Source organism: Gorilla gorilla, chromosome 18 (genome assembly GCF_029281585.2).
Source record: "Gorilla gorilla gorilla isolate KB3781 chromosome 18, NHGRI_mGorGor1-v2.1_pri, whole genome shotgun sequence".
In the NCBI taxonomy this organism is placed as follows: domain Eukaryota; kingdom Metazoa; phylum Chordata; class Mammalia; order Primates; family Hominidae; genus Gorilla; species Gorilla gorilla.
Genome location: NC_073242.2, coordinates 16315292 through 16337274, shown reverse-complemented (window position 1 = coordinate 16337274; position 21983 = coordinate 16315292). Strand labels below are relative to the sequence as shown.

General features: G+C 52.5%; 1 protein-coding gene across 4 annotated transcripts in view; it reads left to right on the top strand.

The window, feature by feature from the left end:
- Positions 1-15001, top strand: part of LOC129527568 (titin-like) — a 38318-nt gene extending 23317 nt beyond the window's left edge. For 2 of the 4 annotated variants that reach the window (XM_063699502.1, XM_063699503.1), the window contains 5 exons: positions 1142-1241; positions 1354-1549; positions 5651-5711; positions 5821-5856; positions 7228-15001. In XM_063699502.1, coding sequence (XP_063555572.1) covers positions 1142-1241; positions 1354-1549; positions 5651-5711; positions 5821-5856; positions 7228-14865 — 8031 coding nt within the window. In that variant the 3' untranslated portion in view covers positions 14866-15001. Of the gene's footprint in view, positions 1-1141; positions 1242-1353; positions 1550-4524; positions 4634-5650; positions 5712-5820; positions 5857-7227 lie in introns of those variants that run through there. The other 2 variants (XM_055365311.2, XM_063699504.1) reach the window with 2 other exon arrangements.
- The last annotated feature ends 6982 nt before the right edge of the window (positions 15002-21983 follow it).

Below are 21983 nucleotides of genomic sequence, written 5' to 3'. Positions count from 1 at the left end.
ATGCTCCAGTGCAGATCAGGAAGGAGCAGGGGGTGAAATGTTACAAATTCTAGAACTCAGAGAGCTGAAGGTAATTACTTCCTTTTCAAGTTGTGAAACATGTTAACCTGTGGTAAAATACTTATAAGATGATAATTACCATCTAACCGTGTTGAAGTGTACAGTTCCGTTGTGTGAAGTATATTCATGTCATTTTTTTTTTTTTTTTTTTTTTTTTTTTTTGAGACGGAGTCTCACTCTGTCACCAGGCTGGAGTGCAGTGGTGGGATCTTGGCTCACTGCAACCTCTGCCTCCTGAGTTCAAGCAGTTCTTCTGCCTCAGCCTCCCAAGTAGCTGGGACTACAGGCCTGCATCACCATGCTCAGCTAATTTTTGTATTTTTAGTAGAGACGGGGTTTCACCATGTTGCCCAGGATGGTCTCCATCTCTTGACCTTGTGATTCACCCGCCTCAGCCTCCCAAAGTGCTGGGATTACAGGCGTGAGCTACCGCACCTGGCCTATTTTTTTTTTTTTTTTTTTGAGACAGTTTCAATTTTGTTGCCCAGGTTGGAGTGCAATGGCACAATCTCAGCTCACCACAACCTTTTCCTGCTGGGTTCAAGTGATTCTCCTGCCTCAGCCTCCCGACTAGCTGGGATTACAGGCATGCACCACCATGCCTGGCTAATTTTGTATTTTTAGCAGAGACAGCGTTTCTCCATGTTGGTGAGGCTGGTCTCAAACTCCCGACCTCAGGTGATCCGCCTGCCTCGGCCTCCCAAAGTGCTGGGATTACAGGAGTGAGCCACCGTGCCAGCCTCATGTCATTCTTGTGTGTGTGTGTGTGTGTGTGTGTGACAGAGTCTCATTCTGTCGCTCAGGCTGGAGTGCAGTGGTGTGATCTCAGCTCACTGCCATCTCCGCCTCCCAGCTTCAAACGGTTCTCTGCCTCAGCCTCCCGAGTAGCTCGGATTACAGGCACCCGCTGCCGTGCCCGGCTAATTTTTGTATTTTTAGTAGAGACGGGGTTTCACCATCTTGGCCAGGCTGGTCTTGAACTCCTGACCCCGTGATCCACCTGCCTCGGCCTCCCAAAGTACTGGGATTATACGCATGAGCCACCATGCCCAGCCGTCATTCTTATATTATTATTTCCTAGTTGTCTTTCCTGAAGACTATCTTCCAGTCTGAAAAGGGACATGATGGATCCACAGATGTACAGCAGAGAGCCTGGAGGTCCAACCGCCGTAGACAGGAAGGTATGGCTCTGTTGGAGTCCCCATAGTGTGGAAATGAGTTTGCCCTGGAAAGGGAAAGAACAGCTTCTTGCCCTCAGGTTTCTCACCTTCTCCTCTCCTCACTCTCACCAAGGGCTGAGGTCCATTTGTATGCACACAAAGAAAAGAGTTTCTTCCTTTCCAGGAAATAAAATTGGCCGGAAAGACGTCATTACTCTATGGAGACATGTGAAAACAAAAGTTACGCCTAAAATCCGTAAGATGAAGGTGACAACGAAAATCAACCATCATGACAAAATCAGTGGAAAGAGGAAGACCGCCAAAAAACAGTAAGATGTGCCTTGACACAAATACTGTTGTATGAACCATGTGCCAATCAAAGTAGACAACTGTAAAGTCCTTGAGAATATTTTCTACAATATTTGTGGCAAATTCAGTGGGTTCAAAATTGAGTTTGTCCTTTCTGCTTCATTAGTTTAAGCTGTATAATTCCTTTCCCTTCCTACATTCTTGTTTGTCATTTTTTCGGGGGAAGAGGAGTTGCTAGTACTGGCATTGGTTTTCCTTTCTCTCTCTTTTTTTTTTTTTTTTTCCTGAGATGGAGCTTTGCTGTTGTTGCCCAGGCTGTAGTGCAATGGCACAATCTCAGCTCACTGCCTTTTGGGTTCAAGCGATTCTCCTGCCTCAGCCTCCCAAGTAGCTGGGATTACAGGTGCCCACCACCACGCCCAGGTAATTTTTGTATTTTTACTAGAGATGGGGTTTCACCATGTTGTCCAGGCTGGTCTCGAACTTCTGACCTCAGGTAATCCACCTGCCTCAGCCTCCCAAAGTGCTGGGATTAGAGGCGTGAGCCACCACAGCCAGCCTTTTTTTTTTTTAAATTTTGAGATACAGTCTCGCTCTGTCACCCAGGCTGGAGTGCTATGGTGCAATCTTGGCTCACTGCAACCTCTGCCTCCCAGTTTGAAGCAATTCTGCCTCAGCTTCCCGAGTAGCTTGGATTATAGGTGTGTGCCACCACATTTGGCCAATTTTTTTTTTTCTTTTTTCTTTTCTTTTTTTTTTTTTTTTTTGAGACAGAGTCTCACTCTGTCACCCAGGCTAGAGTGCAGTGGCATGATCTTGGCTCGCTGCAACCTCCACCTCCCAGGTTCAAGTGATTCTTATCCCTCAGCCTCTTGAGTAGCTGGGACTACAGGCATATGCCACCATGCCCAGATAATTTTTGTATTTTTAGTAGGGGCGGGGTTTCACCATATTGGCCAAGCTGGTCTAGAACTCCTGACATCATGATCCGCACACCTCGGCCTCCCAATGTGCTGGGATTACAGGCATGAGCCACCATGACCAGCCCAATTTTTGTAATTTTAGTAGAGACAGGAGTTCACCATGTTGGCCAGGCTAGTCTTGAACTCCTGACCTCAGGTGATCTGCCTACCTCAGCCTCCCAGTGTGAGCCACGACACCCAGACTGGATTGTTGAATTCAATGCTTGGGTCACCTCCAGATTCATTTTCACCGTCTTTCATGTTTTGGTCATATTACATTGTGTTTTGCTGCCATATGACTGATCTTTTTTTGTTAAATGTGAGATACTTGTTAAGAAATATTTAGCAATGAATTGAGGCCTAGTAGCATGTTATCTTGCTGCGGAAGAGATGGGAGTCTACTTCTGGGGGATGGTCAGGGGTCCTCCATACAGGCTGCAATTGAGGTCGCCGGTGCAGGCTCAGTCCCTACAAAGGCCAGGGTATTTCCTGTCCACCTCTATTCTGATGCATGACTCTTCTGGGTCTCAACCAGAGCCAGTGGACTTCAGTATGGGTCGCTTTCATTGGCAGACCCTCAATCCACTTGTTTTCCTTCTAATCCCACGCATGTGTGCAAAAGCTGCTGTGCTTCTTTGCATCTCAGTAGTTCCTTCTGGAATTCAGCAATGAAACTCAGGGACATGGGTTCCAAATGCGAGGCTGACTTTCATCCTGGGTTTCCTTCTTCTCCATCTTCACCTCATGTCTGTTTACTGCCATGTTAGCAATTTGATGTATTCAATCATGGGTTTTATATTCTGTTTGGTGTCCCCCATTGTTCTCATCGGAGATCAGAAGCTTCAGATGCACTTACGTCAACTCAAGAGTAGAATGCTTCCTTAGCTTCCCTCCAGAGTCAGGTTTTATGTTTCTAGTTCCCAAGTGCGCAGCAGGAGTAGTGATGTCCTCACTGGCTTCTCATTTGCATTAAACTGTGAGCTTCTTTAGCGTGGGGACAGGACCCTGCTCCCATTGCATTCTCAGCACCTCACCACACACTCCTTGTTGGAGGCCACTCCAGACAGCATGTGCTGAAGGATGCCCTGTGGTCAGAAACAAGTTCATTAACTTTCTCTTTGAAGTGTTTTCGTCCCTGTTTCCTAGCGTTCTGGGAATTTTACACATCCTTCCTATAAAACCAAGTATCAGGTGAGATCCTTAGGATCAGGACCATGAATCAAGTGGTGTGAGGGCAACACAGCAAACTTACCCTTTTTAGGCCGTTTCCTTTTTCTGCCCTCAATCTCTGTGAACTGAACCTTGTTAAAGTCAGTCAACACCAGGGTGGATGGTTTGCCGTTGTCACCTATTTTCAGGACATAACACCCTGACTTAGGAGCCATTCCAATCATTTGTAATTCAATAGATGGGCCCAGCCTTCAGATTGCCTTTTCTCTCAACCAGGATCTTTAAAGTCGATGACAAGAGTTCCAGTCCTGAATCATGGCAAAGTGCAGTAGTGAACTGCGGGGTTAATGACACCATATTCTGGAAGGACCTCTCTTTGGCTGATGGTCTCAGTTCCGGCATCAGCCTCTGACTGAGAATCAGGTCTCACACAGGAGGAGTCAGATGAGGAGCAATCCTCTGCTTCCGATGGAGTTAGTTGTGATGAATTGGTGAGGTCTGGTTTTTCACACTGAACTAAAATGAGCTTTCGCTGTGTCAAGCACAAGACTGACCCCAGAAACACACATAGTGCACCTCGTAGAAGCTTTTAATAGTCTTTATATTTACTAAAGAATAGGACTAACTATGGAACTATGAAGATGAGCTGGAAATGACAGGTGACTTGCCAGCAGGCCAGAGTGTGACTTTTTTTTGTCCCTCAATGGGAGGTGTCAATTCTCCCTTCGGTTGTGAGAATCCGTTGGTTCATTTGTGGAAAGGTTGCAGGGGGGATCTTTGAATCACAGCCTTCAGATGCCAGAAGGGCAGAGGGAATCCCACACGGGCTGGTGGATCATGTGTGTGCATTTCTCTCCCTTCTAATCTGAGGAAACTAAGCATGAAAGAATGTGAGCATGCAGAAAAGGAGAGGTAGGTATCAGAGGCAGAGGAAAATGGGAAATTGGATATGAAAGAAATACACACCTACAAGTGAGTTCAGAAACTGAACCCCACCCTCCTGGGAAACGCCCATTGGAGTGTTGTTTTTAACCTTTGTACAATGTTTAGACCCAGTAAATGCAGAAATAGAAACAAATGGTCAGAAGACATATCGTGAGAGAGAGAGAGAGTTCACAAAACAGAAAACAAAGTACCTTAATATTTACCAGTGACCAAAAGATGTGAAGTAGCAAAACGTCTCCTGACCCCATTGCCAGCTAGACTGTGTGGAAACTCGGTTCATACCAGCCATTCTAGGGGTGGGGTGAGTTGTTGTCATCCTTAGGAAAGTGTGTTGTTGTAGGATCAACCACATCCTTCAAAAGGACTATCCCTGTTTATAAGCCCAGCTGTTGCTGCCCTGTGAAACACGGTAAGGATATTAATACAAAGACAATACAGCTTTATGATAAAAGATGCTCAATGAAGGATGAATTAGGGATATACTGAGAATGGGGAAGGAAACTATCATCTCAGAAGTCAGCAGGCAGTAAGCAAGAGGAGGAATCAATATAGCAACAGTTTGGATCAGACTGTACAGTTTTTTTGTTTTTGTTTTTGTTTTTGTTTTTCTGAGATGGAGTCTCACTGTGTCACCCAGGCTGGAGTGCAATGACGTGATCTTGGCTCACTGCAACCTCCGCCTCCCAGGTTCAAGTGATTCCCCTGCCTCAGCCTCCCGAGTAGCTGGGATTACAGGTGCCTGCCACCACGCCTGGCTAATTTTTTGTATTTTTAGTAGAGAAGGGGTTTCACCATATTAGCCACAATGGTCTCAATCTCCTGACCTCATGATCCATCCGCCTCGCCCTCCCAGAGTGCTGGGATTGCAGGCATCAGCCACCGTGACCGGCTCAGACTGTACTCTTATAGCCATCTGAAATACGTTTTCTAGGTATAGATAGATTGTGTAAGGGTACAGTTGTGAGGATAAGAGAAACATGGCAGATTATTTAAAATCATCCTGAAAGTGGTGCTTTATCTGATGAAAGTGATTGTAATCCATAGGAAAATGTTTCAACGTGCGCAAGAGTTGCGGCGGCGGGCAGAGGACTACCACAAACGCAAAGTAAGGAGCTTCCTCCCCGCAGTTGCAGGATAGTTCAGTGCTGATGCAGATGATGCCACGGCCCTTAGACTCTCTCAACATTCAATTTCTCATGTGTTGGCTTTTTCAGATCCCCCCTTCTGCAAGAAAGCCTCTTTGCAACTGGGTAAGTTTGCTTGTTTTCCTTGCTTTTGGACATAGTCTGCCAGGTCAGGACATGGATACATTTTTCTCCCTACAGCTCTGTGCTCAAGCCCTGCAGAGGGAGATGGCAGAGAGAAAGGCTGCCTACAAGCATCACAGTCCCATCCCTGTTGGTAACCATGTTGTGCAAAAACACTTTCATCCCCACCCAGTGGGGCCCCTGATCTAATATTCTAAGTGTCAGAGGTCCCATATTTGTAATAGCAAATGGGCCCTGACTGTAAATTAGTGAAGAGTGAATGTAACTTATTACCCACAGGGACAATTCCAAATGAAGGCCTTAAATGATGCTCAGCTAAGCTGGTTCTTGTGTGGCCTCTGTACCTTCAAAAGCTGCCGAGTCCTATGATTACACGTGATGGGACTTGTACACTTGAAGTGAAACACAGTTTTAAAACTTGCTTTGTTTAGAATTCCCACCTCATTTTTCCATGGACAAAAGTATTCTTCATGTCCTAGTGCACTTACAATTTGCTATTACCTGGGAGTGAAAAGAAATATTATAGCCATGCCTAACTGACTTCTTGAGATAAGATTGTTCTGTCAGAAAACCCTCTCCCAGTTCCCCTGCAGCTCTTCAGGAATCCACATCTCTCCAGAGCTCTTTGTTCTCATGGGTGGCACCTCCAGAGTGAAGAAGATCCTTTGTCAAGAAGGGAAACAGAGGGGAAATGAGAGGGTCCTGCAGGCAGAGCTGGAATCAACTTCCACTCTGCCTCTTGCAAGCTGTGTGACCCTGGGCACAATTTCTCCTTCCTCTGGAAACCTCTGTTCTCTTAGATTTGGAGCAGGGTGGTCACACTGACCTTGCAGAGTTCTGAGAATCAGAGACAGAACATAAAAGGCCTGGAAAACATTCTCCAAAAAGAAGCTGCAACATGTGTGGACAATGGGCTTTTCATGCCTCTCTTACTGTCTCTTACTGTCTGTTGACCTGGTGCAAGAAACATGCTCTGGTGATGGCTGTGAGGGAGGAATGAGGATAGACATAGACACTCCTGTGTCTCAAACATGCTTCTTTATTACTCTGTTATGACTCTGTCATGACTCTGTCTTCCCTGGGGCAGGACCCCAGCCTGCCTACATTTGCAGACAGACACAGTGGCATGTGGAGACAACAGTGTGTCCCAATGACTTTTCTTTACCCCCCAGCTGTCGGCAGTACTCAGTGGAAGGGTGATATTATGACACTGATACTGCTATTTTGAAACCCGGAGGATGGAAAGGTGCAAAAATCTATCACCAGCAACAGAAGGTGCAGACTGTGTCGGTGGCGGTAATTTTGTCCATCAAACGGATATGTGTGAAAACATTCCCTCCTTTGTCCCTACAGGTCAGAATGGCGGCAGCGGAGCATCGTCATTCTTCAGGATTGCCCCACTGGCCCTACCTCACAGCTGAAACTTTAAAAAACAGGATGGGCCACCAGCCACCTCCTCCAACTCAACAACATTCTATAACTGATAACTCCCTGAGCCTCAAGACACGTGCCGAATGTCTGGTCTATCCCCTTCCACCCTCAGCGGATGATAATCTCACGACGCCTCCCGAGTGTTTCCTCACTCCTCTTCCACCCTCAGCTCCACCCTCAGCGGATGATAATCTCAAGACACCTCCCTTAGCTACTCAGGAGGCTGAGGCAGAAAAACCACCCAAACCCGAGAGAGAGAGGGCCGCTGACGTGGAACCACCACCGAAACCCGAGAGGCAGAGGGCCGCTGACGTGCAACCATCACGGAAACCCGAGAGGCGGAGGACCACTGACGTGCAACCATCACGGAAACCCGAGAGGCGGAGGGCCGCAGTGGATAAGACACCTGCCGAGTTTCTGGTCTATCCCCTTCCACCCTCAGCGGATGATAATCTCGAAACGCCTCTCGAGTGTCTCCTCGCTCCTCTTCCACCCTCACGTCTATCCCCAGCTCCACCCTCAGCGGATGATAAGACACCTGCCGAGTTTCTGGTCTATCCCCTTCCACCCTCAGCGGATGATAATCTCGAAACGCCTCTCAAGTGTCTCCTCACTCCTCTTCCACCCTCAGCTCCACCCTCAGCGGATGATAATCTCAAGACACCTCCCTTAGCTACTCAGGAGGCTGAGGCAGAAAAACCACCCAAACCCGAGAGACAGAGGGCCGCTGACGTGGAACCACCACCGAAACCCGAGAGGTGGAGGGCCGCTGACGTGCAACCATCACGGAAACCCGAGAGGCGGAGGACCACTGATGTGCAACCATCACGGAAACCCGAGAGGCGGAGGACCACTGACGTGCAACCATCACGGAAACCCGAGAGGCGGAGGGCCGCAGTGGATAAGACACCTGCCGAGTTTCTGGTCTATCCCCTTCCACCCTCAGCGGATGATAATCTCGAAATGCCTCTCGAGTGTCTCCTCACTCCTCTTCCACCCTCACCTCCACCCTCAGCGGATGATAATCTCAAGACACCTCCCTTAGCTACTCAGGAGGCTGAGGCAGAAAAACCACCCAAACCCGAGAGACAGAGGGCCGCTGACGTGGAACCACCACCGAAACCCGAGAGGCGGAGGGCCGCTGACGTGCAACCATCATGGAAACCCGAGAGGCGGAGGACCACTGACGTGCAACCATCACGGAAACCCGAGAGGCGGAGGGCCGCAGTGGATAAGACACCTGCCGAGTTTCTGGTCTATCCCCTTCCACCCTCAGCGGATGATAATCTCGAAATGCCTCTCGAGTGTCTCCTCACTCCTCTTCCACCCTCACCTCCACCCTCAGCGGATGATAATCTCAAGACACCTCCCTTAGCTACTCAGGAGGCTGAGGCAGAAAAACCACCCAAACCCGAGAGACAGAGGGCCGCTGACGTGGAACCACCACCGAAACCCGAGAGGCGGAGGGCCGCTGACGTGCAACCATCATGGAAACCCGAGAGGCGGAGGACCGCTGACGTGCAACCATCACGGAAACCCGAGAGGCGGAGGGCCGCAGTGGATAAGACACCTGCCGAGTTTCTGGTCTATCCCCTTCCACCCTCAGCGGATGATAATCTCGAAATGCCTCTCGAGTGTCTCCTCACTCCTCTTCCACCCTCACCTCCACCCTCAGCTCCACCCTCAGCGGATGATAATCTCAAGACACCTCCCTTAGCTACTCAGGAGGCTGAGGCAGAAAAACCACCCAAACCCGAGAGACAGAGGGCCGCTGACGTGGAACCACCACCGAAACCCGAGAGGCGGAGGGCCGCTGACGTGCAACCATCACGGAAACCCGAGAGGCGGAGGACCACTGACGTGCAACCATCACGGAAACCCGAGAGGCGGAGGGCCGCAGTGGATAAGACACCTGCCGAGTTTCTGGTCTATCCCCTTCCACCCTCAGCGGATGATAATCTCGAAATGCCTCTCGAGTGTCTCCTCACTCCTCTTCCACCCTCACCTCCACCCTCAGCGGATGATAATCTCAAGACACCTCCCTTAGCTACTCAGGAGGCTGAGGCAGAAAAACCACCCAAACCCGAGAGACAGAGGGCCGCTGACGTGGAACCACCACCGAAACCCGAGAGGCGGAGGGCCGCTGACGTGCAACCATCATGGAAACCCGAGAGGCGGAGGACCACTGACGTGCAACCATCACGGAAACCCGAGAGGCGGAGGGCCGCAGTGGATAAGACACCTGCCGAGTTTCTGGTCTATCCCCTTCCACCCTCAGCGGATGATAATCTCGAAATGCCTCTCGAGTGTCTCCTCACTCCTCTTCCACCCTCACCTCCACCCTCAGCGGATGATAATCTCAAGACACCTCCCTTAGCTACTCAGGAGGCTGAGGCAGAAAAACCACCCAAACCCGAGAGACAGAGGGCCGCTGACGTGGAACCACCACCGAAACCCGAGAGGCGGAGGGCCGCTGACGTGCAACCATCATGGAAACCCGAGAGGCGGAGGACCACTGACGTGCAACCATCACGGAAACCCGAGAGGCGGAGGGCCGCAGTGGATAAGACACCTGCCGAGTTTCTGGTCTATCCCCTTCCACCCTCAGCGGATGATAATCTCGAAATGCCTCTCGAGTGTCTCCTCACTCCTCTTCCACCCTCACCTCCACCCTCAGCTCCACCCTCAGCGGATGATAATCTCAAGACACCTCCCTTAGCTACTCAGGAGGCTGAGGCGGAAAAACCACCCAAACCCGAGAGACAGAGGGCCGCTGACGTGGAACCACCACCGAAACCCGAGAGGCGGAGGGCCGCTGACGTGCAACCATCACGGAAACCCGAGAGGCGGAGGGCCGCTGACATGCAACCATCACGGAAACCCGAGAGGCGGAGGACCACTGACGTGCAACCATCACGGAAACCCGAGAGGCAGAGGGCCGCAGTGGATAAGACACCTGCCGAGTTTCTGGTCTATCCCCTTCCACCCTCAGCGGATGATAATCTCGAAATGCCTCTCGAGTGTCTCCTCACTCCTCTTCCACCCTCACCTCCACCCTCAGCGGATGATAATCTCAAGACACCTCCCTTAGCTACTCAGGAGGCTGAGGCAGAAAAACCACCCAAACCCGAGAGACAGAGGGCCGCTGACGTGGAACCACCACCGAAACCCGAGAGGCGGAGGGCCGCTGACGTGCAACCATCATGGAAACCCGAGAGGCGGAGGACCACTGACGTGCAACCATCACGGAAACCCGAGAGGCGGAGGGCCGCAGTGGATAAGACACCTGCCGAGTTTCTGGTCTATCCCCTTCCACCCTCAGCGGATGATAATCTCGAAACGCCTCTCGAGTGTCTCCTCGCTCCTCTTCCACCCTCACGTCTATCCCCAGCTCCACCCTCAGCGGATGATAAGACACCTGCCGAGTTTCTGGTCTATCCCCTTCCACCCTCAGCGGATGATAATCTCGAAACGCCTCTCGAGTGTCTCCTCACTCCTCTTCCACCCTCACCTCCACCCTCAGCTCCACCCTCAGCGGATGATAATCTCAAGACACCTCCCTTAGCTACTCAGGAGGCTGAGGCAGAAAAACCACCCAAACCCGAGAGACAGAGGGCCGCTGACGTGGAACCACCACCGAAACCCGAGAGGCGGAGGGCCGCTGACGTGCAACCATCACGGAAACCCGAGGGGCGGAGGGCCGCTGACGTGCAACCATCAGGGAAACCCGAGAGGCGGAGGACCACTGACGTGCAACCATCACGGAAACCCGAGAGGCGGAGGGCCGCAGTGGATAAGACACCTGCCGAGTTTCTGGTCTATCCCCTTCCACCCTCAGCGGATGATAATCTCGAAACGCCTCTCGAGTGTCTCCTCGCTCCTCTTCCACCCTCACGTCTATCCCCAGCTCCACCCTCAGCGGATGATAAGACACCTGCCGAGTTTCTGGTCTATCCCCTTCCACCCTCAGCGGATGATAATCTCGAAACGCCTCTCGAGTGTCTCCTCACTCCTCTTCCACCCTCACCTCCACCCTCAGCTCCACCCTCGGCGGATGATAATCTCAAGACACCTCCCTTAGCTACTCAGGAGGCTGAGGCAGAAAAACCACCCAAACCCGAGAGACAGAGGGCCGCTGACGTGGAACCACCACCGAAACCCGAGAGGCGGAGGGCCGCTGACGTGCAACCATCATGGAAACCCGAGAGGCGGAGGGCCGCTGACGTGCAACCATCAGGGAAACCCGAGAGGCGGAGGACCACTGACGTGCAACCATCACGGAAACCCGAGAGGCGGAGGGCCGCAGTGGATAAGACACCTGCCGAGTTTCTGGTCTATCCCCTTCCACCCTCAGCGGATGATAATCTCGAAACGCCTCTCGAGTGTCTCCTTGCTCCTCTTCCACCCTCACGTCTATCCCCAGCTCCACCCTCAGCGGATGATAAGACACCTGCCGAGTTTCTGGTCTATCCCCTTCCACCCTCAGCGGATGATAATCTCGAAACGCCTCTCGAGTGTCTCCTCACTCCTCTTCCACCCTCACCTCCACCCTCAGCTCCACCCTCAGCGGATGATAATCTCAAGACACCTCCCTTAGCTACTCAGGAGGCTGAGGCAGAAAAACCACCGAAACCCGAGAGGCGGAGGGCCACTGATGCGCAGCCATCACGGAAACCCGAGAGGCGGAGGGCCGCTGACCTGGAATCACCACCGAAACCCGAGAGGCGGAGCGCCGCTGACGCGCAGCCGTCGCCGAAACCCGAGAGGCGGAGCACCGCTGACGTACAGCCGTCGCCGAAACCTGAGAGGCGGAGGGCCGCTGACCTGGAATCACCACCGAAACCCGAGAGGCGGAGGGCCGCTGACCTGGAATCACCACCGAAACCCGAGAGGCGGAGCGCCGCTGACGCGCAGCCGTCGCCAAAACCCGAGAGGCGGAGCGCCGCTGACGTGCAGCCGTCGCCGAAACCTGAGAGGCGGAGCGCCGCTGACGTTCAACCATCACCAAAACCCGAGAGGCGGAGGGCCGCTGACGCGCAGCCGTCGCCGAAACCTGAGAGGCGGAGGGCCGCTGACCTGGAATCACCACTGAAACCCGAGAGGCGGAGCGCCGCTGACGTTCAACCATCACCAAAACCCGAGAGGCGGAGGGCCGCTGACCTGGAATCACCACCGAAACCCGAGAGGCGGAGCGCTGCTGACGCGCAACCATCACCGAAACCCGAGAGGCGGAGCGCCGCTGACGCGCAACCATCACTGAAACCCGAGAGGCGGAGCGCCGCTGACGTACAGCCGTCGCCGAAACCTGAGAGGCGGAGGGCCGCTGACCTGGAATCACCACCGAAACCCGAGAGGCGGAGGGCCGCTGACCTGGAATCACCACCGAAACCCGAGAGGCGGAGGGCCGCTGACCTGGAATCACCACCGAAACCCGAGAGGCGGAGCGCCGCTGACGTTCAACCATCACCAAAACCCGAGAGGCGGAGCGCTGCTGACGCGCAACCATCACCGAAACCCGAGAGGCGGAGCGCCGCTGACGCGCAACCATCACCGAAACCCGAGAGGCGGAGCGCCGCTGACGCGCAGCCGTCGCCGAAACCTGAGAGGCGGAGGGCCACTGACCTGGAATCACCACCGAAACTCGAGAGGCGGAGCGCCGCTGACACGCAACCATCACCGAAACCCGAGAGGCGGAGCGCCGCTGACGCGGAACCATCATCACCCGAACCCAAGAGGCGGAGGGTCGCTGACGAACCGCCATGCAAACCCCCACGCAAACCCAAGAGGCGGAGGGCCGCTGACAGGGAACGGCCACACAAACCCCCACGCAAACCCAAGAGGTGGAGCGCCGCTGAGGCGCAGCCGTCGCCGAAACCTGAGAGGCGGAGCGCCACTGACGCGGAACCTCCACGCAAGCCCAAGAGGCGGAGGGCCGCTGACCGGAAACCATCATCACCCGAACCCAAGAGGCGGAGGGTCGCTGACGTGGAACCGCCACACAAACCCAAGAGGCGCAGGGTCGCTGACGTGAGACGGCCACGCAAACCCCCACGCAAACCCAAGAGGTGGAGCGCCGCTAAGGCGCAGCCGTCGCCGAAACCCGAGGGGCGGAGCGCCGCTGAGGCGCAGCCGTCGCCGAAACCCGAGGGGCGGAGCGCCGCTGAGGCGCAGCCGTCGCCGAAACCCGAGGGGCGGAGCGCCGCTGACGCGCAGCCGTCGCCGAAACCCGAGGGGCGGGGCGCCGCTGACGCGCAGCCGTCGCCGAAACCCGAGGGGCGGAGCACCGCTGACGCGCAAGCATCACCGAAATCCGAGAGGCGGAGCGCCGCTGAGGCGCAGCCGTCGCCGAAACCCGAGAGGCGGAGCGCCGCTGACACGCAGCCATCACTGAAACCTGAGAGGCGGAGCGTCGCTGACCTGGAATCACCACCGAAACCCGAGAGGCGGAGCGCCGCTGAGGCGCAGCCGTCGCCGAAACCCGAGAGGCGGAGCGCCGCTGACACGCAGCCATCACCGAAACCCGAGAGGCGGAGCGTCGCTGACACGCAGCCATCACCGAAACCCGAGAGGCGGAGCGCTGCTGACACGCAGCCATCACCGAAACCCGAGAGGCGGAGCGTCGCTGACACGCAGCCATCACCGAAACCTGAGAGGCGGAGCGTCGCTGACACGCAGCCATCACCGAAACCCGAGAGGCGGAGCGTCGCTGACCTGGAATCACCACCGAAACCCGAGAGGCGGAGCGCCGCTGACACGCAGCCATCACCGAAACCTGAGAGGCGGAGCGTCGCTGACACGCAGCCATCACCGAAACCTGAGAGGTGGAGCGTCGCTGACCTGGAATCACCACCGAAACCCGAGAGGCGGAGCGCCGCTGACCTGGAATCACCACCGAAACCCGAGAGGCGGAGCGCCGCTGAGGCGCAGCCGTCGCCGAAACCCGAGAGGCGGAGCGCCGCTGACACGCAGCCATCACCGAAACCTGAGAGGCGGAGCGTCGCTGACACGCAGCCATCACCGAAACCTGAGAGGCGGAGCGTCGCTGACACGCAGCCATCACCGAAACCCGAGAGGCGGAGCGTCGCTGACCTGGAATCACCACCGAAACCCGAGAGGCGGAGCGCCGCTGAGGCGCAGCCGTCGCCGAAACCCGAGAGGCGGAGCGCCGCTGACACGCAGCCGTCGCCGAAACCCGAGAGGCGGAGCGCCGCTGACGCGCAGCCGTCGCCGAAACCCGAGAGGCGGAGCGCCGCTGATGCGCAGCCGTCGCCGAAACCCGAGAGGCGGAGCGCCGCTGACGCGGAACCGCCTCGCAAACGCAAGAGGCGGAGGGCAGCGGACATTGAACTATCATCACCCGAACCCAAGAGGCGGAGGATCGGTGACGTGGAACGGCCACGCAAACCCAAGAGGCCGAGGGCCGCCGACGTGGAACCATCATTACCCGAACCCAAGAGGCGGAGGGTCGGTGACGTGGAACTGCCACGCAAACGCAAGAGGCCGCAGGCCGCCGACGTGGAACCATCATTACCCGAACCCAAGAGGCGGAGGTTGAATTAGGTGAGAACAGGCCATTGCACTCAAGCCTGAGCAATAAGAATAAAACTGAGTAGAACAAAATAAAAAAATCAAAAAACAAAACAAAACCCACACTCCAAAAACAAAGAATAAATAAATAATATAAAAATAAAATAAATACTGCAGTCCTTATGTTATTGCTTTGTTTCGATATCTGGTATGATTGCTTGAGGGACCTGAGGTTTTTAATCATGGGGGTTGTTTTAATCTTTAGAAGTGGTTGGTTATGTAAAATATTATTATTATTATTTTTTGAGACGATTTTGCTGTGTCACCCAGGCTGGAGTGCAGTGGCTTGATCACAGCTCACTGCAGCCTCAACCTCCTGGGCTTCAAGCAATCCTCCTGCCTCAGCCTCCCAAGTAGCTGGGATCACAGATGTGTGCCACCACGCCTGGCCAATGTTAAAAAATCCTTTAACTTTTGTGTAGAGATGCACTCCTGGACTCAAGCGATCCTCCTACTTGTCCCGACCACCAGCCCCTTTCTGATAAACACTTACACTGTTTATTATCTGATGCCATTTCTATCTTCTTCCTTGTCGTCCAGACATCAAATAATTAGCTTTCTTCAGGGTTTTCTTTTTCAAGTGCTCAGTGTTAAAGATCACTCACATTAGGGCCAGACACCACGGCTCATGCCTGTAATCCCAGCACTTTGGGAGGCCGAGGCGGGCAGAGCACTTGAGGTGGGGAGTTTGAGACCAGCCCGGCCAACTTGGTGAAACCCCACCTCTACTGAAAAAAATACAAAAATTAGCTGGGCGTGATGGTGCATGCCTGTAGTCCTAGCCACTTGGGAGGCTGAGGCATGAGAATCGCTTGAACCCAGGAGGCAGAGGTTGTAGTGAGCCAAGATCACATCAGCACACTCTAGCCTGGGTGACAGAGCCAGACTCTGACTCAAAAAATAAATAAAATAAATATCACTTACATTAGCTATACCCAAGGGGTGGTCTATAGAGACTTGGAAGCAGTGGTTATTGCAACAGGGGCACGGAAGTCATCTGGCTATGCCAGGGTGCCCAGGGGATACTCGGGGTGGGTGGCATGGTGCTGCTGGGGACTCACCGCACAGGACGCTCTGGTTGACGCACTGCCAGGAGTAGCACTCTGTCTTGGGGCTGCAGCCGGCCTCCTCAGCTCGAGTGTAACAACAGTCGTGGCCATGGCAGCACCTGCGGATGTCACATGGGCAGGACAGCTGGTGGGTGGAGCTCTCTCTTGGCCCTCCTCTTGCCAGGACCATGGGTGACTGAAGACCCCCAGGGAGGCACAGCATCCTCTTAATCTAAGTTTTTTTTTTTTGTTTTTTTTTGAGAGACAGGGACTTTCTCTGTCGCCCAGGCTGGACTGCAGAGGCACAATCATAGCTCACGGCAGCCTTGAACTCCTGGGCTCAAGCGATCCTCCCACTTCAGTGTCCCAAGTAGCTGAGACTACAGGCACACGCCAGCATGCCCGGCTGGTTTTTTAATTTGTATTTCCTTTGAGACAGCGTATCTCTCTGTCGCTCAGGCTGGAGTGCAATGGCTCAATCAGCTCACTTTAGCCTTGAACTCCCGGGCTCAAGTGATACTGCCACCTCAACCTCCCAAGTCTGCTACTACAGGAACACAAACTCCTTTCAAATGCTGGGATTACAGGTGGGAGCTACTGTACACCTGGCCTTATGTAAGCTGTTTCCCTGAAAATCCCCGACTTGGGTAATGATTCCGTTGGCCCCACCATGCCCTGTCCTACCTTCCTGGCTGTGCCCCAGCTTGGTCCCTGCCTGCCTGCCTGCCTCCCTCTCTGGGTCTCGAGCTCCTGTGACACATGACTCCTCTCTCTTCCTGGAGTGATCCAAGCCCTGCCACTTCCTGACTTTGCCCACACTGTACCCTCTGCCTGGGGCAACTTCATGTCTGCCCATTGACCCTTAGGCCTCAGCCCAGGCACAAGCCCCTGCCTCCGGAGGTCATCCAGGCCTCACCAGGCTACACCCTCTCGTAAAATTGGATTCTCTCCCTTCAGGGCAGGTTTATAATGAAATCCTCCTCAGAGGCCAGGTGCGGTGACACCCATCTGTAATCCCAGCACTTTGGGAGGCTGAGGTGGGAGGATCACTTGAGGCCAGGGGGTCGAGACCAGCCTGGGCAACATAAGAGAGACTCTTGTCTCTATAACAAATTTAAAAATTAGCTCACCAGGCCAGGCTCAGTGGCTCATGCCTGTGATCCCAACACTCTGAGAGGCCGAGGCAGGTGGATCACGAGGTCAGGAGTTTGAGAGCAGCCTGACCAACATGGCGAAACCCTGTCTCTACTAAAAATACAGAATTAGCCAGGCATGGTGGCACGCACCTCTACTCCCAGCTACTCGGGAGGCTGAGGCAGGAGAATCGCTTGAACCCAGGAGGTGGAGGTTGCGGTGAGCCAAGATCACGCCATTGCAGTCCAGCCTGAGCAACAGAGCAAGACTCTGTCTCGAGACAATAAAAACACACAAAAAATTAACTCGCCATGATGGCACATGCCTCTAGTCCTAGCTACTTGGGAGGCTGAGGTGGGAGGATCACTTGAGGCCAGGGGGTCGAGACCAGCCTGGGCAACATAAGGAGACTCTTGTCTCTCTTGTCTCTATAACAAATATAAAAATTGGCTCACCAGACCAGGCTCAGTGGTTCATGCCTGTAATCCCAACACTTTGAGAGGCCGAGGCAGGCAGATCACCTGAGGTCAGGAGTTCGAGACCAGCCTGGTCAACATGGTGAAACCCCATCTCTACTAAAAGTACAAAAATGAGCCGGGCTTGGTGGCGTGCACCTGCAATGCCAGCTACTCAGGAGGCTGAGACAGGAGAATCACTTGAACCCGGGAGGTGGAGGTTGCAGTGAGCTGAGATTGTGCCACTGCACTCCAGCCTGGGCGACAGAGTGAGATGCCATCTCAAAAGAAAAAGAGATTATTTTATTTCTCATTTATTTATTTAAATAAAAAATTGTTTATTTAAAACATGAAAGAAGGTGTTGAGGCATTGGCAATTGGCAATCGGCCAGGTGCAATGGCTCACGCCTGTAATCCCAGTACTTTGGGAAGCTAGGGTGGGCGGATGGCTTGACCTAGGAGTTAGAGATCAGCGAACATGGCAAAATCCCATCTCTACAAAAAATACAAAAAAACTAGCCAGGTGTGGTAGCTCGTGCCTGTAATCCCAGCTACTCGGGGGGCTGAAGTGGGAGGATTGCTTGAGCTTAGGAGGTGGAGGTTGCAGTGAGTCAAGTTCATGCCACTGCACTGCAGCCTGCATGACGGAGCAGGACCCTGTTTCAGAAAAAGAAAAAAAAAAAGGCAATCTTGAGATTCCAGGTAAGTTTGTGAGTGATGGTGATTCTTTATACTGTTCTACATTTATAAAATTGTATGTATATATATATATATTTTTTTTTTTTTGAGATGGAGTCTCACTCTATTGCCCAGGCTGGAGTGCAGTGATGCAATGTTGGCTCACTGCAACCTCCACCTCCCAGGTTCAAGCGATTCTCCCGCCTCAGCCTCCCTAGTAGCTGGGGCTACAGCTGCGTGCCACCACACCCGGCTAATTTTTTGTATTTTTTTAGTAGAGACGGGGTTTCACTGTGTTAGCCAGGACGGTCTCGATCTCCTGACCTGGTGATCTGCCTGCCTCAGCCTCCCAAAGTGTTGGGATTACAGGCGTGAGCCACTGCTCCCGGACAAAATTATATTTTTTATTTTTTAATTTATCTTTTGTAGAGACAGGGTTTTGCTATATTGCCCAGGCTGGTCTTGAACTCCTGGCCTCAAGCACTCCTCCTGCCTCAGTTTCCCAAAGTGTTGCAATTACAGGCATGAGCCACCATACCCAGCCTTAAATTCTCAAAGCTGAAAAAAATTCCCTCTTTCCCAACTGTACTCCTGCCTCAAACAAATTGAATCAAGGAAGACAGAAAAAATATTTTGGTAAAGACTTGGGAACCCAGGCTGAAGTCTGAAAGTCTGAATAATTTCACATGGGATCTTTTTTTTTTTTTTTTTTTTTTTTCTGAGACAGGGTCTTGCTCTGTCATCCAAGCTGGAGTGCAGTGGTATGAACAGGGCTGCTGCAGCCTCAGCCTCCTGTACTCAAGCGATCCTCCCACCTCCGCCTCCTGAGTAGTTGGGACTACAGGCATAAGCCGTTGCACCCTGCGTTAACTTTTTACTTTGAAATAATTACAGACTCACGAAAAGTTGCAGAAATAGTAGAGAGGTCCCAAGTACCCTTCACCTAGCTTCTCCCAACAGTAAAATCTACCATAACTATAGTACACTATCAAAATTCAGGACATTGACATTAAGACAGCACAACTAACTAGACTACACACTTTACTGTGATCTCACTTGTTTAACCTTTTATTTTTGACTTCTTTAAGTTACAAAAGCAATTTGTCCATCAACGGATAAACAAATTGTGGTAAAATCCATACAATAAAATATTAGCCATTAAAAGGGATGAAGTGGCCGGGCGGGGTGGCTCACACCTGTAATCCCAACACTCTGGGAGGCCAAGGCAGGCAGATCACAAGGTCAGGAGTTCGAGACCAGCCTGGCCAACATAGGGAAACCCCCTCTCTACTAAAAATACAAAAATTAGCCAGGTATGGTGGCTCATGCCTGTAGTCCCAGCTACTCGGGAGGCTGAGGCAGGAGAATCTCTTGAACCCGGGAAGCAGAGGTTGTGGTGAGCCGAGGTCGCACCACTGCACAGCAGCTTGGGCGACAGAGCGAGACTCTGTTTCAAAAAAAAAAAAAAAAAAATGGGATGAAGTACTGATGCCTGCTTCAACATGGATGAACCTTGAAAACATTATGCTAAGTGAAAGAAGCCTGCCAAAAAAGGTCATAGTGCTATTGTGATATAGTAAGAGATATATATTTGGGCTCTGCCCCCAGTTTCTGGCACAGAGGTTCTAAAACTCTTGACATTTCCTGAGCAATAGAAGTGCTAGGTGCATCATTTGTCCTAACATTTGGTATTTGACCCGGGTTCCTGACACAGAGCTCCTAATCCCTTGGCATTTCCTAGGTGAAAGGAGTGTCTTTTGTTCTAATCATACAACTCTTTTTGTGTGTGTGTGTGATGTAGTCTCACTCTTGTTGCCCAGGCTGGAGTGCAGTGGCACGATCTTGGCTCACTGCAACCTCCACCTCCCGGGTTCAAGTGATTCTCCTGCCTCAGCCTCCCAAGTAGCTGGGATTACAGGTAGGTGCCACTATGCCCCGCTAATTTTTTTTTTTTTTTTTTTTTTGAGACAGGGTCTCACTCTGTCGCCCAGGCTGGAGTGCAGTGGAATGATCTTGGCTCACTGCAACCTCCACCTCCCAGGTTCAAGTGATTCTTGTGCCTCAACCTCCTGAGTAGCTGGGGTTACAGGCATGCATCACCATGGCTGGCTAATTTTTTTGTATTTTTAGTAGAGACAGGGTTTCACCATGTTGGCCAGGCTGGTCTCAGACTGCTGACCTCAAGTGATCCGCCCGCCTCGGCCTCCCGAAGTGCTGGGATTACAGGTGAGAGCCACTGTGCCCGGCCTAATTTTTGTACTTTTAGGAGAGACGGGGTTTCGCCATGTTGGCCAGGCTGGTCTCGAACTCCCGACCTCAGGTGATCCCCTCGCCTCAACCTTCCAAAGCGCTGGGATTACAGGCATGAGCCACGGTGCCCAGCTGGCTATTATATCTTTAACACATCTCCAGGATTTCCTCATCCCCATTTTGAACAGGGAGGGCTTCAGCAGGTAACAGCATCTGGCCTAAATGTATTTTGTTTCTTTTGTATATGTTTTGTGTTGTTTTTTGTTTCTGTTTTTTTTTTTTTTTTTTTTTTTTTTTGACACGAAATCTCACTCTGTTACTCAGGCTGGAGTGCTGTGGGGTGATGTCAACTTACTGCAAACTCCATCTCCCAGGTTCAAGCGATTCTCCTGCCTCAGCCTTCCAAGTAGCTGGGATTACAGGCGTGTGCCACCACGCCCAGCTAATTTTTGTATTTTTAGTAGAGACGGGTTTTGCCATGTTGACCAGGTTGTTCTCGAACTCCTGACCTCAGGTGATCTGCCTGCCTCGGCCTCCCAAAGTGCTGGGATTACAGGCATCAGCCACCGCACCCTGCCTAATGATGCAACTCTTGATGGGCTCCTAGAAGACGACTGGTCACCAGAAAGGCCAAGTCATGATTAGAAGCTTGGAACTTTTAGCCCCACACCCAACCTCTCGGTGGGCAGAGGGGCTGAAGGTTGAGTTAATCAGCAACGGGCAATGATACAATCAATCATGGCTATGTAGTGAAGCCTCCATAGAAACCCAGAAGGACAGGGTTCAGAGAGCTTCTGGGTTGCTGAACACGTGGAGGACCCTTGAGGATGGCACACCTGGAGACAGAATGGGAACTGTATGCCCCTTCCCAGCCCTGTGTATCTCTTCCACGTGGCTGTTCCTCTGTATCCTTTGTAATGTCCTTTTTGGGTAACTGTAAGTAAAGTGTTTCCTTGAGTTCTTTTTATTGAGACGGAGTCTTGCTCTGTTGCCCAGGCTAGAGTGCGGTGGAGCACTTGGCTCACTACAACCTCTGCCTCCCATGTTCGAGCGATTCTCCTGCCTCAGCTTCCTGAGTAGCTGGGAATACAGGCACCCACCACCACAACCGGCTAATTTTTGTATTTTTTTGGTAGAGACAGGGTTTCACCATGTTGGCCAGGCTGGTCTCAAACTCCTGACCTCAGGTGATTCGCCTGCCTCGGCCTCCCAAAGTGCTGGGATTACAGGCATGAGCCACCGTGTTTGCCCTGTTTCCTTGAGTTCTGTGAGCCACTCTGGCAAATTCCCTGAACCCATGGGGGGGGTCATGGGAACCTCCAATTCATAACCAGTTGGTCAGAAGCACAGGTCACAATGTGGAACCTGTTATGGGCATTGGAAGTGGGGGCAGTCTTGTGGGACTGATTCCTTAACTTGTGGGATCTGTCCTAACTGTGGTTAATGTCAGAATTGAGTGAAATGATTGCTTATCCTGTTGGTGTCTGTTGAAGAATTGGTTGGTGGTCGGTAGAAACTCCCTCAC